The sequence below is a fragment of the Helicoverpa armigera genome, chromosome 29 (assembly GCF_030705265.1).
Source record: "Helicoverpa armigera isolate CAAS_96S chromosome 29, ASM3070526v1, whole genome shotgun sequence".
In the NCBI taxonomy this organism is placed as follows: domain Eukaryota; kingdom Metazoa; phylum Arthropoda; class Insecta; order Lepidoptera; family Noctuidae; genus Helicoverpa; species Helicoverpa armigera.
The window spans coordinates 540,458-560,348 of NC_087148.1; the positions used below are offsets into that span (position 1 = coordinate 540,458).

At 39.7% G+C, this 19,891-nt stretch overlaps 1 protein-coding gene across 1 annotated transcript; it reads left to right on the top strand.

Annotated features, from left to right (window-relative positions):
* The first annotated feature begins 58 nt into the window (after positions 1–58).
* Positions 59–18,719, top strand: LOC110378500 (codanin-1). Its single transcript, XM_064042716.1, has 15 exons — positions 59–269; positions 345–433; positions 1,207–2,432; positions 5,530–5,761; positions 6,271–6,430; positions 6,709–6,806; positions 7,428–7,543; positions 7,967–8,178; positions 8,485–8,997; positions 9,475–9,654; positions 12,336–12,552; positions 13,898–14,061; positions 14,712–14,871; positions 15,249–15,766; positions 16,143–18,719. The coding sequence occupies exons 1-15, from the start codon at positions 183–185 to the stop codon at positions 16,281–16,283; spliced, it is 4,113 nt and encodes a 1,370-aa protein (XP_063898786.1). The 5' UTR covers positions 59–182; the 3' UTR covers positions 16,284–18,719.
* The last annotated feature ends 1,172 nt before the right edge of the window (positions 18,720–19,891 follow it).

Consider the following 19,891-nt stretch of genomic DNA (forward strand, 5'->3'; position numbering starts at 1 on the left):
ATTTTCAGAACAGTCCTGTTGCAGTTTTTAACGATTATTTCATGTACATCACTATCTTGACGTCTACATGGATTATTTATTCATGGCAATAATAAAAATATGGCTCTCAAGTTTGAGCGCGCAGCTGCCAAAAATCGATATTTTCTCGAAAAATCACTTTAGTTTTATGATAAAACGACAATATGTCAGAAACAATAATAGAAAGTGTCCTTACAGGGAAACTGGAAGCCACACTTCTTGTTAAATGGCTAAACGATGAGTCTTTGGAGGTGAAATTATAACCTAAAATAGAGTGAAAATTTTCGCATATTTTTGCAATATTTTTATACTATTTTTGTTTTTAGGATGCACCTGAAGACTGTATATTGAATTGCTGCAATAAGAACGAGTTTGTGACGTGTTTTTTGTCGTATTTAAGGAGTCAGACTGATAGGTACGTCTATTTAAAATTTTGTAAACAAAGAATTTTAAACCATTGTTTTAACAATAAAACCAGTCCTTTAGACTAAACTAAACTGCAGAAATACCTATTACTCAATTTAAAACTACCATAATTATCATGCAAGCTAACCAAGTTTAATTAGAAATGTATATTTCATTGTCTTAGTTCAATATGCTAGAATTTGAGTATTGCAAAATCTTAATTATCATTTCAATCATGAATAATCCTTGAAAAAAATATATATTTCAGCTGTAAAGCAGGTTTATTCGTCATTATTAAATAATTCGCAAGTTATATAGGTTAAAAATGAGGTCAAGAGGTCACTTGTACATGACCCAGACAGGGTCACCAGGGGTCATACATTTTTGGAAATATTTTTTGGTTAAATGACACAAACTGATTAAATTAAATGTAGTTTCTATGAAATAAATAAACACTATGAAAGGCCTAGCCTGCCCTGTGAGCAAGTGAAAAAATAAATTACAAGTAACTTTTTGGTGTTATGTGGTAATTTTTGATATCATATGAAGTTCACATTAGATTTGGTTACCTAAAGTATTAATGTTACATTCAAACAACAATTAAAGCCCTAACAGGGTAAAGTTACCTAGGATAAGAATGCATTTTGCAATAAATAAATAAAGTCACTCAGTAATAGTGGTTTAGTCTTTATATTTACATAAATAATAACTATAAGTTTGGGATGTTGACATAAAATTGCAATCATATATATTTTTATCATAGCAAGAAAACATTATTTACAGCATACTACAAACCAACAGCAATGCAGTCCAAATTCTCCAGCACAGTACTCCTGAAAAGCTGCTCAGCAGCCGACGCAAGCATCGGAGATCCATCAGCGATCCCACCAGCGAAGACCGCACCATGGACAGCCTCTCCGTCAAGACTGAACGTCTTCGCAGCCACGAATCACCTAGCAAAGACCGTAAAAGAACCGGCCGTAGGGTAAAAACTAAACTATTCACTGAAGACAAAAGTATGAATAGTACGAATCAATCGGTGTCATCCGATGAGTCGAGAATAAGTACTGGAGTTGATAGATTGGTCTTGTCAAGTACGCCGCTGAAAAATGGTGTTAAACCATCCGAGTATCCGAATTTAGCAAGTCCAGTTACACCAAGGAGTTTTGTCAAAGAGCAGTATGAGAGATGTGATACGCCAAGACTTAGTCACAGGCATTCAAGGTCTCAAGAGAAAAGCTGTTTAGGTGATTACATGGTTAATGTACAGAAAAGTAGTAAAAAGAAGAAGAATAGGAGCTCGACGGATAACGATGATAGTAAGGTTGAAATTGATCTGTCAAACTCGGAAATGTTTCCGGAGATTGGTGCGAGGAAATCAAGTTCGTTAAGATCTGAGAAACGAAGGATTAAACCGACTAACATTGACAAGTCTCAGAAGAGTATTTCTCTAACTAGTTTTAATGTCGAGTCTATTACCACATCACCTTTAATGGTAGAACAGAACTCGGCTTTTAAGCAACAAAAAATACAGGTCAAAGAAACAAACAGTTTTGAGGCTGAACGAAACATCTTGAAACAGGAACGTCATAAATTAATGGAGAAATTTAATATTTTGAACACATCGCTGCCTCAAAAACCTTCTTCGACACCACAAATTAAAATAACACAGAAAAACTCTATAGAAAAAACACATAGCTACATTAAAAGCGATGTGGCTAAAGTCACGTTTAAAGAAAAAATCGATTTACTAGTAGATATATACGAGATTTTAATAAAAAACAACTTAATAATGAGTTTGAATACGGAAATATATTTTCTGATTTCCATTTTGATATCGAAACAGTTTGAGGAAGATTTTAATGTAGCCGAGAGTAAGTTAAATGATAGTGATATGAATTATTTGCTTAAAACTATACACAATAGTACATATTTTGCTGTTAAATCGCTCTGGCATCAACGGATTGTGCTCGAAGTTATTTTAGATAAGAGCTCTTTGAAAACTTTGGGTATGTATATTTTTATTCATATTTTAATATTAGTTTGTGTGGTGATTAATTTGTAACTACTGACCGGATTTTGATTAGATGTAACTACTGAACGGATTTCAATTAATATTTATTTCTTTATTTTTATTTATTTATTCTCCAATGCGATATTGTACCATACATAAAATGCATGCTACAATATTTTACCTTTTACAATATTTTTGCATTTGATAGTAAAATAGACCTGTAACTATAAAAAGTATGAGTCAAATTTTTACTTCATCATTTATTTATTTTCTAACATATTATTTACATTTTTAAATATTAAATATAAAAATAAAAAACATTTAAAAATATAAAAAATAGGTTGCCACCGATATCGGGCACAGGGTCCAAGGTACCGGTGGTTAGGGTCCCAGACAGTGGCGGATTAACCCTATAAGCACAACAAGCACGTGCTTGGGGCCCCTGTTCTCCAGGGGCCTCCATCCTCTGCTGGCGTTTCATTTTATACCTACATTTTATCGAGATTCATCCACAATATATCCGAAATCACAAGGCGCGAGCAGTTCGGGAGTGACCCTTCATACACCCCCGCCTCTAAACTTGATTGGTCGCAGTGCTGTTGATTGTTGTACGATCGCAGTGATTTTTTTTTTCAATTGTGCAGTTGTTATACAATTTTTTTTCGGCTTCTACTCATCGTTGGGCAAAGAATTAATAGGCAACGATAGCGTTCCGAAGTCGCTATCGTACAGTCGTTGGGAAGCTCACGCTGTAACTACGAGTGCAATATAACAAACATATCCGAAAATTTTGGATGCTTTAGATCAGTGGTCCTGGTGGTGGTGGGCTGGTGGTGCCTGGAGGCATTCCAAGTGGTCCGCGGACCACCGGTTAAGTCCGCGGACGTTGTTATCGATCTTACGTTATCCATCTTACTTGTCCAACAGAAAGAAATGAAGGTTTGAAATGTAGCCCTTTTACGAAATTTTAGTTCTGAGTCTTAAAACATAATCAAGATTTCCCGCTCGCTTCGCTCGCGTTTTCAAAACTATATGTCCTCGTTTTACATTTGTCAACAAATTAAAAGTTAAGTACGTTTGGGCTACATTGTACGTAATTTTGGTTCTGAGTCTATAATAAAAATAATTAAAATTTCGCGCTCGCTTCGCTCGCGTATTCAGAAACTATGTGCCTTCGTTTTTGCACTTGTCAACAAACAAAAAATTAAGTACGTTTGGGATAAATTTTACCTCCGTACGAGTCCGAAAAAAATTTCGCGCTCGCTTCGCTCGCGCATTTTAAACTACATGTGCATCACGCTCGCTTCACTCGGTCAATTTCTTCAACCTTCTATTTCCATTTAAGTAATAGGGGGTCTACACAGGCTCTGTGCTTAGGGCCTCGGATACTCTTAATCCGCCACTGGTCCCAGAGACAGAAACCTCCTCACAATACGTGCCGTATCAAGGAGTACTGCCTTCTGAATCAGTCCCTTGATCCAGCCGCCCAACGAGAGCCTCCTGAGGTGTTCGTCGAGGCTCTTGGCTATTAAACCATTGGCCGTAACGACAATCGGCACAACAACAGCCGTGTCGACACTCCACATGGCGACAACCTCGTGCGCTAAGTCGAGATACTTTATTTGTTTCTCTTTCTCAGCTTTCACAAGGTTCTCGTCATGCGGAACGGCGACATCGACTATCATCGCGCGGCGCGCTAATCGATCTATCACCACAATATCAGGCTTATTGGCTACAATAGTCCTGTCTGTGATGATAGATCGATCCCAGTACAACGTGATATGGTCCTTTTCGAGAACTGGGTCGGGCGCATACTTGTAGTACGGTACCTCAAGGTCTACAAGGTTGTATTGCAGAGCAAGCTGCTGGTGGATGATCTTGGCCACTTGGTTATGTCTGTGCAAATACTCACCATTAGCCAAACGAGAACAACCAGATATAATATGTCTGATAGACTCACCCGGATGGTGACATGCCCGACATATGTCAACCGTCCCGTCTCTCACGATATATCTCCGGTAGTTATTCGTAAGGATAACTTCGTCCATAATTGCACATACAAACCCTTCGGTTTCTCCAAACAAGTCACCGAAGCGTAGCCAAGATACGGACGCATTGAAGTCTACATCGGGGCCATGAAGAGCCCCGAAGAAGCGTCCGTGTAGCTGTTTGCTCTGCCATACCTCCCTGCGATCGTGGGTAGTTAGTACGACAGGTTTGCGCCAGTTCTCATTTGCCAACGACAGCGGGGTGAGTCCTCTGTCCACTGCCACCATATCACGGTGCATACCCACGTCGCTTTTGAGAAAATATTCTCTGAGACTGCACACCTCGCGGTTGTGGAGCGTCTTTGCATTTAAAAAGCCTCGGCCTCCACATTTCCGTGGGATGTACAGTCTCATCACTGACGATCGTGGGTGATGCATTCGTTCTGCGGTCAGCAGTGTGCGGACTCTCCTATCCAGGGCGTCCAATTCAGTTTGAGTCCATTTGAGTATGCCGAAAGAGTACATCAGGACTGGCATGACCCAACCATTAAAGGCGCGAACCTTGTTGCCGCCTGATAAGGAACTTTTTAGGACCTTATTCAGGCGGCCAAAGAAACGCTCCCGCAATGACTGTTTCATGTCAGCCACATTGATGCCTAACCCCTCCGCCATACCCAAGTATTTATATGTATCGTTTGCGGAGAGTGATCTCAGGTTTATAGAATCTGAGAGTTGTACTCCCTCAGATTCCACAATTCCCCCTCGCTTTACATGCATGTGAGTCAAATTATTATTAATTCGATAGTTTATTACACTCAACGCAAAAATACAGTCCATATTATAAATTCGATAGTTTATTACAGTTTAGTCCACATGTCGATGAAACCATTCCTTAGGAATATTATAAATGCAAAATTACTGAACTGTTTTGGTACACAGATAGTCTAGCTAGAGTCTGAATAATAATACGGAAATAGTGCTACCTTTTATCTTTAACTTTGATATATTAACGGTTTTTCATATTCTTATCTTCAATAATCAAAACTAAAGATAGATAGAATTTTGGAAACAACCCTTTTTACTTTTACTCTTTTTCTCTTCTAGGTGAAAACAAAAAAGTTCGCAGTTTCTACCCCGACCTAGCAAAGTTTCTACTAAACTGCTACGGTCTACGGTGTGAGGCAGAGACCAACACAGACCGGGCCAAACCACCTGAGATCCGGTCCAATGGAGTGGTTTGCTTTAACTCGGAGACGGATAATATTGATAACTTTCCTTCGATGCTCAGCTTTCAGAACTTTAAGAAGCAGAGGGATATGTTCTATGAGATTTGGAGGTGAGAGAAGTTATTTTATTTTGTTGAAATGTATCTGAAACTACTTTGTCCATAAATGGGCTTAAGACCTTGTTTGGATGCTCGAATGGCAGGAACTACTAGACCTATTTAAGAATTTTGTCCGAGTTATTTGTATGACCCATTTATTGAGGAAGGCTATAGGCGAATTTTTACTTGACTATGTTTTTTCTGTTCTTAAACAGCTTGTCTTAAAAATCGTTATATTTTAAGAGAAAAGTACCTACTGTACTATTTGTTTCTGTATAACGAGTATATTAAAACCTATCTGTTTCTATGTACAGAGTTAAAATTTCATCTCTGTAGTTTAGCCATTAGCAAAATAAACAAATACATTCACATATAAACGGGTTAAAGTCATCTAAATCGCTCTTTTAATGTTTTTTGAACATAAAATTGTCTGTATTTTTATTGTGCATGTTAGAGGACCTTTATGCTTTTCTATTAATATTACATTTAAAAGTATTACAAATTCATCATTTACTCAACAGATGGTACCAAGACAGTCAATCAGGCGGCACGTCTCGCTCGTCGCTCCGCGCTCGTCTCAAAGCGCTGCTGTGTGCGGGCGCCGCGCCCACCAACCTCGCGCATCTGGCTAAACTGTTCACCTCGCACATGTGCCAGCACTGCTTGCCTAGTAGTAAACAGGTGAGGATCAGATAGCGCAAAAAAAGCGCAATTTTTGCGCAAAAGTATTTTTGGATGAAAATGTTGCGCAAAAACAATATGGAAAGTTGCGCAAAAACGACCAGAAGAGGCAGTGATCAATTAGGGATTCTACCTAAGACCGATCCCTAAAAAGTCAATCAAAAAAAATGTATAACTAAGTAATACTTTCGTTAAAAAGGAGGAGGTTCTTAATTCCGATGTTTGCATTTTTTAATTTTGATAAATATTTTTTTTAATATTCGCTATTTTTCTCCCAGGAATCGAAGCTAAGCAAACTACAACGTCGTCTGACATGCCCCAATGCGCCCGAGTCACATCGACTACCACAATTTACGACACAGGAAATGTTTTACAAGTAAGTTCATACATATCATCATCATCCTCCTGCCCTTATCCCAATTTTATTTGCTGTCGGCGCAGCATGTTTTCTCCTTCCATACTCTTCTATCTGCCGTCATCTGACAAGAAACATTCTTTCTAGACATCTCGACATTCACACAATTCTAGTTAATTATAGTGTATGCAGTTAAATAATTATTTTAATCAAGAGTAAAACTAAAAACTTCAACTTTCATTATTTGTGACGCAACGATATGAAAATATTGAAAGATTTTCTTTTTATCATCATGGGGTTGTAAAGTAACTCTTAATTTTATATGGCATACTAGCTTCTGCCAGCGGTTTCACCCGCATCCCGTGTGAACTACTTCCCGTACCGGGATAAAAAGTAGCCTATAGCCTTCCTCAATAAATGGGCTATCTAACACTGAAATAATTTTTCAAATCGGACCAGCAGTTCCTGAGATTACCACGTTCAAACAAACAAACTCTTCAGCTTTATAATATTAAGTATAGATTATACTTTCCTAGACTTTAGACTGACTTAATTATATTTATATCGGTTTCGGTGTGAAAGCCGCATAGTCAGACGAGAGTAATTTTGGCATTCATGATATTAATAATGATGTTGTTACAGGGAATTTATAATAAACGCAGAAAATGAATCGTTTAGAGTACATTTAAGAGATGCCATCGCTTCCGAAATAACGGTTTTAGACGGTACACATATAGCGTCGGAGGATAGAGCCAATTGTAAGTACACATACACATACATCATCATCATCATCAGCCTATCGCAGTCCACTGCTGGACATAGGCCTCTCCAAGTGCACGCCACTGAGATCGATTTTCGACTGCATACACATACATACAAAATAATATTTGTTTTCATTATACATATTATATTTTGTTTTAGCTTTAGACTAGGTTTATCTATTTAAATATATAAATTGTAAATCGATATAAAAAAGAACTAATATTAATTTATAAAGAGCATCCATTGAGTATATCAATGGTTATATAATTGGTCCCCAATAAATAAACTCAAAATAATATTAGTATAAATATGTATTACAAATAGCTAAAAAACTCGACTAAGATAGCATGACAAAAAAAAACTAATTATCTCTTCTTAAGATTTCCAAAAATATTTGACATGATTTTTTTTCCTTTCAGCAAATCCAGACATAACAACAGAATATCTAAATTTATCTAAAAAGCTAGCTCTTTTAGCTAAATTCCTAGGCTTATTAGCATCGCTACCGTACACTCAAATAGTATCAGATTTAAGTACTAAATCTACAATAACTAAAGTTGTACAGAAAGAAATTAGCTATTCTACGCCGAAGGAGAAAGTTCTAGAAAATGATCTGGCTTTAAGGAATTATGTAAGTATTTAATTTTGTGATTTTTTGTCTTGGATAGTTTGCGCAATGAAATTTTTGCGCTAAATCTTGCGCAAAAATTTTATGCGCTTATCTTGTAGTTTCATATTAGAAATATCATAATTAATTTTTGCGCAGTTAATATTGCGCATAAATTTGTTTGCGCAAAGAAATAAATTATAACTTGACTATTTAAGCGTACCTAAACCATTATTGGTTAAAATTCACAGTTTCCTAAGAAAATTTTGCGCAAATTATTATTACTTTAGTAAATAAATTCATATATTTGTTTGTATATTTATCTTACAGAGTCAACCAACTATAGACTTACAAGGAATTTTAACAAATGCACAGGAAAATGGCCGACTGTCAATTACAATACCATGGCTAGTCCACTACTTATCAATGCTAGACTACACATCATTACGCATAAACTACTACCAGAAACTACTAAAAATCCTATTCGATATCTACTCGAATCGACTAAAAATCGAAAGCACAACACTAAAGAAGAACACAGCTATATATTTAAAATCGATTCTCGGCTGGCTATTCGATTTACCGCATTTTCCTCAAGAACTATTCTACGAGAATCGACTAAATATAACTGTATCGAGTGATTTGAATGTCGATTCTTGCGATTTAGTCGATGAATCGATTATAATAGAGCTGTGCCCGCATTTGAGAGATTTAAATGTGTTGCTATCGACATGTAGAGTTGCGCAGGATCAGAAAGATGTGGCTAGTTATCGACATATCACGCCGGTTAGTTTAACTTTGAACCCTGAGGATCGGATTAAGAATAAGGAGAAGGAATTGCAGGTGAGTTCTAAATAAATATGTATACTTTTACTGTAGGTCCCGGCTGTCATTGAACATCATTGGCAGTCGTTACGGGTAGTCAGAAGCCAGTAAGTCTGACAACCAGTATTACTTAGGGCTATCGGGTTGCCCAAGTAACTGGGTCGAGGAGGTCAGATAGAGCAGTCGCTTCTTGTAGCACACTGGGTACTCAGCTGCATCCGGTTAGACTGGAAGCCGATCCCAACATAGTTGGGAAAAGGTTAGGCAGATGATGATATGTATTTTCAAGTCATTGTATTCAATGGCGGTAATCTTAGATTTCCTTCATATTTTGCTTTTGTTTAAGTTTCTATACGTCATTTATTTACTTAAATCAACTTTTTTGTTGGACAGACGATCTTATAAAGGTCGCCGTCGAAGGGGGAGGCCTATGTTCAGCAGTGGACGTCCTATGCCTGAGACGATGATGATGATGTACTTTCTTTCTTTTTCAAGGCTCGTTTAGAAGAAGAACTACTCAAAAGCCAGCCATCTTCCACCCGTCGTGTTCTCGAGCTGGTTATTGAGCGAGTGACAGCGGCGTCAGTCCGGTCTCTGAGCGCGGCCGCGTTGGAGCCAGCACGAGCTCGCGCTACACGGCAAGCTGCCAGGCTCGTCGCTGTTTGTCATCATCAGGTAAATGTGTTATTTAAGGTTTTCATCAAGAAATTGTACTTTTGTTTATTAGATTCTAACAAAAATATGATTAAATTAATCACTTTTTCACACCTTCGTTTCGCAATTCGCTAACCAAAATGTCTTTTCTCGCACTCTCGCAGCGGCCCCTCGTCGCGCTCGTAGTGAGTCGCTGTTACAGGTCTCGCAATGGTTCTAGATCACTCGGCAAAAGTGGAAAGGGCATCCGCAGTGTTCGATTTTAGGGTCTCTATGAAGACGTGCGGAGTGGGGGGGAGGGTGTGCGCTGACGGCGACTCGTTATTGGTAGGTTAGTCGCGCATCGATTCCCGCGCTGCATTCACGCGTCTCGTGTCTCTTGAGTACTGTTGCGCACAGTCCGCTCTTACTTGATAGTGTTTTGTTTGATTATTTGATATATTGGATAGGAAAACTGTTGCCGTGTTCTTTGTCATATTTTCAAGTGCGGACGATCAGCGATTTTTAAGTGACTTCTGGAAGTCGGTGTCTCAATTTGTGACAAGTTGTCTTTATTTTAGACACTGACTTCTGGAAGCCGCTGCCGTTATCGAGACACCGACTTCCAGAAGTCGAAAGTAGAAGTCGGTGACTAAAGTAAGATTTCGTCTTCTAGAAGCCGCTGTGCTTAATTGCATCACCGACTTCAAGAAGTCGCTGACCAAATTAAGACACCGACTTCCGGAAGTCGCTGACTTCAAAACCATTTTTCTCGCAGCCGTCGCTCGTACAGTCAGTGCAGCGAGTATACTCCTCGGAGCTGGCAGCACTGCGCGCTTCGGCGCTGGAGAGTGGGTGCGTGGCCATCCAGGGTCGAGCTCAGGCGGCCGTGGCGGCATTGCTGGCCACGGCGCCGCCGCCACTTGTGACGAGCGTCGTCAGAGCGGGTGTTACATACTGTCTCGTTGATATAGCATGTCTTGTTCTTGCCTAGGGAAACTTGCTGTGTCATATTTACAGCGTTCTTTAAAAGCGACTTCTGGAAGTTGGTGTCTAAATTTGTATTAGTGACTTCTGGAAGTCGGTGTCTTAATTTGTAATAGCGACTTCTGGAAGTCGGTTTCTAAATTTGTAATAGCGACTTCTGGAAGCCAGTGTCTTATTTTTAATAGCGACTTCTGGAAGTTGGTGTCTTAATTTGTAATAGCGACTTCTGGAAGCCAGTGTCTTACTTTTAATAGCGACTTCTGGAAGCCAGTGTCTTATTTTTAATAGCGACTTCTGGAAGTTGGTGTCTTAATTTGTAATAGCGACTTCTGGAAGCCAGTGTCTTACTTTTAATAGCGACTTCTGGAAGCCAGTGTCTTATTTTTAATAGCGACTTCTGGAAGCCAGTGTCTTATTTTTAATAGCGACTTCTGGAAGTCGGTGGCTAACTTAAGAAAGTCGCTGACTTCAAAAGTGTTTTTCTTGTAGCCGTCGCTCGTACAATCAGTGCAGCGGGTATACTCCTCGGAGCTGGCAGCACTGCGCGCTTCGGCGCTGGAGAGTGGGCGCGTGGCCATCCAGGGTCGAGCTCAGGCGGCCGTGGCGGCATTGCTGGCCACGGCGCCGCCGCCACTTGTGACGAGCGTCGTCAGAGCGGGTGTTACATACTGTCTCGTTGATATACAGTCTGCTCTTAATTGATAGGATTTTTTAACATTGCTTAGGGAAACTTGCTGTCATATTTACAGCGTCCTTTATAAGCGACTTCTGGAAGTCGATGTATTTTGTATTAGCGACTTCTGGAAGCCAGTGTCTTATTTTTAATAGCGACTTCTGGAAGTCGGTGTCTAAATTTGTAATAGCGACTTCTGGAAGCCAGTGTCTTATTTTTAATAGCGACTTCTGGCAGTCGGTGTCTTAATTTGTAATAGCGATTTCTGGAAGCCAGTGTCTTATTTTTAATAGCGACTTCTGGAAGTCGGTGTCTAAATATGTAATAGTGACTTATGGAAGTCAGTGTCTTATTTTTAATAGCGACTTCTGGCAGTCGGTGTCTTAATTTGTAATAGCGACTTCTGGAAGTCAGTGTCTTATTTTTAATAGCGACTTCTGGAAGCCAGTGTCTTATTTTTAATAGCGACTTCTGGAAGTCGGTGGCTAACTTAAGAAAGTCGCTGACTTCAAAAGTCTATTTCTTGCAGCCGTCGCTCGTACAATCAGTGCAGCGAGTATACTCCTCGGAGCTGGCAGCACTGCGCGCTTCGGCGCTGGAGAGTGGGCGCGTGGCCATCCAGGGTCGAGCTCAGGCGGCCGTGGCGGCATTGCTGGCCACGGCGCCGCCGCCACTTGTGACGAGCGTCGTGAGAGCGGGTGTTAGATACTGTCTCGTTGATATACAGGCTGCTCTTAATTGATAGGGTTTTTAAACATTGCCTAGGGAAACTAGCTGTTTTGAACATCATACTTTCAGCGTCTTTTAAAAGCGACTTCTGGAATTCGTGTTTCTAAATAGACTATAACAATGGCTCAATGACTTCTAGAAGTCGATGGCGTAATTAAGTAACCGACTTCTAGAAATGTAACTAGAACCGACTTCTGGAAGTCGATGGCTAAATGCAGATAGTGTCTTCTGGAAGCCGCTGGCTTAATTGCGACGCCGACTTCTAGAAGTCGCTGACAAAATTAAGACACCGACTTCCGAAAGTCGCTGACTTCAAAAGCCTATTTTCTTGCAGCCGTCGCTCGTACAATCAGTGCAGCGAGTATACTCGTCGGAGCTGGCAGCACTGCGCGCTTCGGCGCTGGAGAGTGGGCGCGTGGCCATCCAGGGTCGAGCTCAGGCGGCCGTGGCGGCATTGCTGGCCACGGCGCCGCCGCCACTTGTGACTCTCGTTGTTAGGGCGGCTGTGACGAGGCTGCAGAAGTGGATCAATGATAATTGGAATACTACTGGTGAGTTCTTTTGAAAATGATTTTTTTAATTTCCAAAAAGTGGTGATTTGTAATTAGACTAATGGTAAAAAAATTGGGCAAACTTCCTTTCCAAATTTTTTTATATGTCTTAAGAAATGTTGCTCTGTAGTAATTCTAGACGACCCACTGACCATAGTACCCCTAAGGGATTGTTCACACCAAACGTATTGTCCGCCGCTGACTGTGAGTATACTCACTGTCTGCCCCAGTGTGAACGTCGACTCAATCTGCAGTACGCGTACTCACCAAGCCGACAATCGGCTATAGCGTACGATGCGCTACATGTGTGAACAAAAGAATAGGCTCTTGTAGGTTCACACTAGATGCGTACGCTGAGCGGCTGACTATTCTACACATAAAAGGGCTCAGTATATATCTCATACTTTATATTTCGAATATAGACTTTATCCAAATAAGTTCAAGAAATATTTTCGTATGACAGTAAAACATTCGATGAATTAATATCCTACTAATATTATAAACGCGAAAGTTTGTATGTATGGATGTATGGATGTTTGTTACTCTTTCACGTAAAAACTACTGAATGGATTTTAATGAAACTTTACAATAATATAGCTTATACATCAGAATAACACATAGGATTGTAAACATATTGTTCGAAATACTAAACCTGCGCAGACGAAGTCGCGGGCACCAGCTAGTCTTTAATACGTTTAAGTTTATATAAAAGGGACACTAATTATCGACGTGCTGTACCGAGGCGCGGCGGAGCGGCGCTATTCGGCAACTGCGTCCGCGTAGCCAATCCGCGTCCGCCGTGCATAGTCGCGTAGTAAAATAATCGGCCACTGAGAGTCAGCTACAACAGACGACGTAACAGCGTATAGTCGGTTCGGTGTGAACGACAATTCCAATATATATGGAAAAGCAATAAACTGCGTAACGCGCGCTCACAGTCAGCGGCCGACAATACGTTTGGTCTGAACGATGCCTCAGCGTATACTCCAACTCCCACAACTCCGCTCCTAAGACGACCCACTGACCAAAAAATTTTTAAATCATTTTTTGAAACTTACATAAGTACTGTTTTTCCCCTACAAAGTGGCCGTTTAAGTATTACGTTAGGCTTAATGGGGTTTTTGGTTTGCTTATATTGGATGACAATTGGGTGAAGCCTAGATGATGATTACATTATTGGTTATTATTTACTTTTTTAATGAATGGCACCCTTACATTGTTTTAGCTTGAAAACGAAACCCATTTTCGGGGATTCCCACAATTAATGCGAAAACGCCTTAGGCGCTAAGTCCGCCATTGTATAAAATTGTGCATAAAGTAATAAATAAATAAATATTGTCCCTAGCGGTCCTCTGCAAAGACATAGAAGCAGAGGTTAGAGCGCTACAGAGCATCGGCGAGCTAACGCCGGCGTGTCACAAGAGTGCTTCTGACGTCACCGCCGTCACGTCACCGCCTGCCGTGTTCGCGCAGCACGTCAGCCCTGCCGCCAGTGTCATACACTTGAAGGTAGGAGTTATCTATTAAAACTGAAGTCGCTTAGTAGGGCTTTGAAAACTTTCACAAAACAGCCCGGAGTCTGGAAGTTGGAGATTATAAATGTCGGTCCTGAAATGAAATCGTTTATTTTGCAAGTTGGACATTACATCACTTTTACACGTCATTTTAAGGACGCTGGTGTCGGCATTTCCTAACTGACTGATCCCTGAGAAGAAACGCCGAAACAAACTCAAGGCTCATAGTCTCTTTTAAAGTCCAAATATGTTATAAATTGAATAATATTATATGTGAGTGTCACCATGTACGCGGCTCTCTCCGGTGGTCGTTCATCGCGCTATGAGAGTGAAGGAATAGTGAGTGCACTTGTGTACAAGCAAATGTGCCTGCACTATAGTATGTCCTGCGCAGCTGGCTGATTTTACACGAGGACTCGGCTATTACGCCGTTAGTATTATTAGGATTAACGAAAATATAAGTATGCATGTATGAACAAAATAAAGAATATTTGTATTTCTATGAATTTTGCAAGCAGCGCTGCCAGATGTACTTTACCTGTACTCGGAAATTACTTGCGAACCGCCATCTAGTTTGGCGACACTCATAACTAAAAACACTGCATTTATTTCCGTCACATATAGTTTTAAAATCTTCCCTTCCAGGAACAAGTATGCCTCCTACTAGACGGCGTGGCTCCCAGCAACAGTCTGACTCGCGTACTATCGAGCTGCGCCCTCGCGTGCTCGCCACACAACGTGTTCATACGCGCCGCCACCAGGCGAGCCATACTGCAGCTCAGTGTCGACCTGTGTGTCGTGTTCGGTGAGTGACGAATCGTGACGAATTGTGGGTGAAGTGTGACGAATTGTGACGAGTGTTGGTTGAATTGTAACGAATTGTATGTGAGGTGTGATGAATTATGGGCGAGGTGTGACGAATTATGGGTGGCGAACTGTGACGGATTATAGGCGAAGTGTGACGAATGCTTGGGGAGTGCAACGAATTGTGACGAATGGTGAGCGAAGTGTTACGAGTTGTGAGAGACTTATGACATACTGGGTGATGTGTGGCCAAGTGTTACGAAAGACTGATGAAGTGTGACGAATATTGAGTGACACGTTACATATGACAGTTGTGACTAATTATTGAGTAGTAAACCAAAATGAAATCAAGTCTTAAAAAACACTTTTTGTTCACAGTAAGTCGACGCCCGAAAGAAGTGAACGAATCGTTCCTATCCAAACTTCACGGTATCTGGGATACTTGCTGTCCCGACAGGAAACGGTCGCCCCCACAAGAACTCACCCTTCCCGAACGAAGAACGGAACTATCACCACAGTTCAGAAACTTCGAAGACGAAGAACGAGCCCCAACACCGAACAGCGATGAAGAAGTACCGACAAAAGTTGTTATTGCACCACAGAGTCAAGAAACAGTCGAAAGTCAACCAGTAGAAAGTCAACCAGTAGAAAAAAGTCAACCGGTAGACTCTACTGATAAAAGTCTACCAATAGAAGGCGATGATAGTGTAGTGAATTTGGAGTTTTTTGACCGTATTCTGTGTCCGCGGAATATAATGCTTTTGAGTGAAAATAAGAGTGTAGATGTGTGGGAGTCAATGGCTACTGTGCTGGTTTTTCTTTTAACTAATGATTATTTGAGCGAAGATTCGTTGACGGAGCAGTGTTTGGCTGTTTATAGACAGGATTGGCCTCAGGTATGTATTTTTGGCTTATTTTTATATTTGCCCTTATAATTCTTATTCATATTCTTTATTGTACACAAAAATATCTAAATACAAACACAATACAGAAAATTTATATTTTTTATAGTAATATTAGCTGTTTCCCGCGGTTTCATCCACGTCCCAAAAGAATTCCTTTTTCGTTACCAGATAAAAAATAGCCTATTTTACTTGAGGATATAGCTTTAACTTTACTTTAAAATGTCATCATCAATGCGAAAATAGTAGTCGAAAATACTTACATTCCTTGTAATTTTAAAAAGAGTATATTTCCTTTCATTATTTATTTTAATTTTGGGCAACAATTGCACCTTTAATACTGACTTATATACTTTTTCTCTTTCCACAGAACATACTAGAAAGTCTATCGACCTGCATGAAGTCGGTGTCAGCGCGCTGGTCTAGATCATCCACAGGCAAGTTCACGTTGTTCCTAGACTTTCTAGCCGAATACTGCGGCGATATGGACTATGAGCCGCTTGAAGATTAATCACCACTTGACTTTCGTTAATCGCCGAGTGACTTTCACTAATCAGAATGAAAGAAGGAAAGGAAATAAGTTTTATTGCACATATAAAGACGCATGGACAATAGAAAAAGAATCGCTCAGCATAATGCTGTGACGCGAGAGAGTAATCACCACTTGACTTTAATTAATCACAGAGTGGCTAAAGTGATGTTTTTTGCATTAAAAATTCTGTATAATGTAGGATGAAAGCCGTTGGAGGGATAATTACCACTTGACTTTCATAATCACCGCAGTCCCAAAAAAAATATTCAAAGTTGATGTAAATAACGTGATTTGGTGATTTTTAAATAAGAGTTTGCATTGATTGACATTGAGTCATAATAAAAAATCACCGATCAGCGTTTTAAATATTTGTGAAAGTGAGTAAATACTACTTTATAATAAGCGGAATATTTTATCAATTCTATTGGGTCATTAATCACCGTTATGACTTACCATCACCATACTGGGGATTAATTGATGTTTCAGTGATATTTATATGAAAAAGAATAAATATATTGTGGCTTGTAGAATTTTGGCTGTGAATGCGAAAGATTGACTGAAATCGCGAATTTGATTAAAAAGTAGCTTTTATGTGGCTAAAATATTAGAAATCCCTACTAAAATTATAAATGCGAAAGTAACTCTGTCTGTCTGTCTGTCTGTCTGTCTGTCTGTCTGTCTGTCTGTTACGCTTTCACGTCTAAACTACTGAACTGATTTAAATAAAATTTGGTACAGAGATAGAGTTGATCTTGAGAAATAACATAGGATAGTTTTTATCCCGGACTTTTGAAGTATTCTCTTGGAAACACGATATAACCGAACTCTACGCGGGCGAAGCCGAGAGCGGAAGCTAGTAACTCATAAAGTTGATGTAATTTAAAATCTAGAAGCCAAAAGAGCATAATTCGGACTTTTTAAATATTTTAGTCGAATTTTGACTGGTGAAGCGTCAATGTCTTTTTTCAATGCGAATATTTATTCAATAATAAATTAAATACATAAGTTATTTTTCCCGCAACTTAAAACTTTGTTTCAATTATTTTCATATTTATAATAACCCAATTGAGTCTCTGATGATGATATCCGAACGACAATACTAGCTACCGCAGCGCCCATTGGTTCGTATCGAGTGTTCTAGAGGACGCTCGCATCAAGCTAGCAGTTGCGTTTGGCCACCGCCAAGGACGCATGTTCCTTCTCCCGCCGCCATTGTGTCGAATACACACCGCTCCGCGTCATTATTTCCCTATATGTGATTTCCTGAAGATTCTTGTGTAATAATTGAACCTGCTGCTAGAAGACATTGCGGACTTATAGTGCAGTGCTGATTTCACGAGTTTTAACCAGTCCACCGGTGGATGAACCTAGATTTAGCTCGCCGGCCGGCAGCCCTTACCGCGACCACGCGCCCTGGAACGAGGCCTCTTCACATCTCGCTGGTTCTAAGTGAGGTCCCTGGATTCACAAGGTACGTGGGCTTTATTGCTGCAAATAGTTGTAGTGGGTATTGGTGTCTAAAGGAATATCATCAGCAGGGATTTAATTGAAATACGATTTAGGTTTCACCGCCATATTGTTTCCCCGCATTCGATTTTCAAGATTTGAAATCACCGCTCCCGCATTTCTCTTTTCTTTCTTCATTCAAACCTTTTAAATTTCTCCCAATTTACATTCACTAATTTTTTTCTATTATTTTTCCATGATGAGGCTATTTACACGCCTCATCATAGTTTTGGTCCTTCGAGCCGGATATTGAACCGCTATTAGTTAGATTTTTACGTAATAATTGGTGAAAATCATAAAGTAACATTGCACAATAGGTATAGGTAATTTACGTAAACTTTGGTGAATTATACCTGCCTACAAATCGCTCCGCTTTAATAAGTATGAACATATTTGACAATAGATTTTACGTAAGTATTTGGTAAATCTGTCAATTTGTCTCACAGAATAGAACGTGTTACGTATTAATTGGTAAAGTTCATTCTTTGTTATTTATAATTTCGCCTTTGTAACAAATACATACCTACAATAGGAGGTAGTTACATATCATTTCGGTTTTGTGCGTATGAGTCATTTTTATTCTAATACCTACAGATAGTTTTACTATTGCAAACCGCCTTGTAGGTAACTTGTTTACCGCATTTCTTTATACTGTTTTTGAAGATTAGCTTCACAAAATGACTGACAAACAACTAAAACCGGAAGATTTACTAACGATCCTTCATGAGAAGAAAGGATTATTATTCAAACGTGTTAATCGATTATATGATTTATCAAAAAATATTTCGTCGTTCGATTCGAGAAAGAATGAAAGTTTTATGACTGAATCGGAAACTATTGACGACATTCGAGACAAATTCGAATCTTATGTCGATCGAATTAACCAAATAAACATGAATTTGAAACCTGGTTCGAGTCCCGACTATGCTTCTTTAGAATCCTTTGAAGATTTGTTTATCCACATCAAGCGTATTAGAAATAAAGTCAATAGTAGGCAATCTCCGTTATCACATAGTAGTAATTCGAAAACGTTGTTTGAACCGCTAAAAATAAAGTTGCCCCCGATCGCACTGCCGTCTTTCGATGGGAAACCAGAGAATTGGCCTGTTTTCTACGAGTCGTTTAAGTCAAATATTCACGACAACGATCAGCTGACTGACTCGCAGCGTGTGCAGTACTTAGTAGGTAAACTTACACATAACGCGTTGAAGGTTACAGCCGGTATCGTACCTACGGGTGATACCTACCAGTTCTTATGGAACAGCTTAGTTAGTAAATACCAGGATAAACGCACATTAGGTACACACTATTTGAATAATATATTTGATTTAAAATGTTGTTCTTATAACGCAAATAGTCTCGATTCTTTCATTGAAACATTTAATGCAAGTATTTCTGCCCTGAAACAACTGGGTATTCCGGATCTTGCTGATTTTATTCTCTTGCATTGCGCTATGAGAAAAATAGATTCACAGACTGGTCAATCGTTTGAACTTTCCATTCGCGATATTGAAATACCTACAACTAAATTGTTAATTAGCTTTGTTCAGGATCAGGCAAAAATATTAGCTCGCTTGAATTTATCTCATTTGAATGCGAACGCGAAAAATAACTATAATAAACCGCATGGTTCCGCATCTCGCGATCCTCGTACGCAAACGAAATCGTTTGTTGTGAGTGAATCGATTAATTGTTCCGCTCCTACAGCGACTTCGGTCTCGAGTTGCGCGTATTGTAATGATAACGCTCATGTTAATTTGTATAACTGCGCGAAGTTTCAATCCACGTTAACTCCTAGAGCTAGGTTTGAGTTTATTAAATCCAAAGATGGATGCGCAAATTGTCTGAGCACTTCGCACGGTTTGAGTAAATGCAAGTCGACCTCGGTTTGTAAAGTATGTAAAAAACGTCATCATACTTTATTACATTTTGATAAAAATAATAATCCCCCGCTGCAAACTGCTGATGTTAGATCGATGAATTGCAATGTAGTCGGCGCGCCTGCTCTGGCGGCGCCGCTGTCCGGCGCGCCTTCCGCGCACCCCTCGCCCCGCGCGGCGTTTTCGCTTGCGCCGACTCAC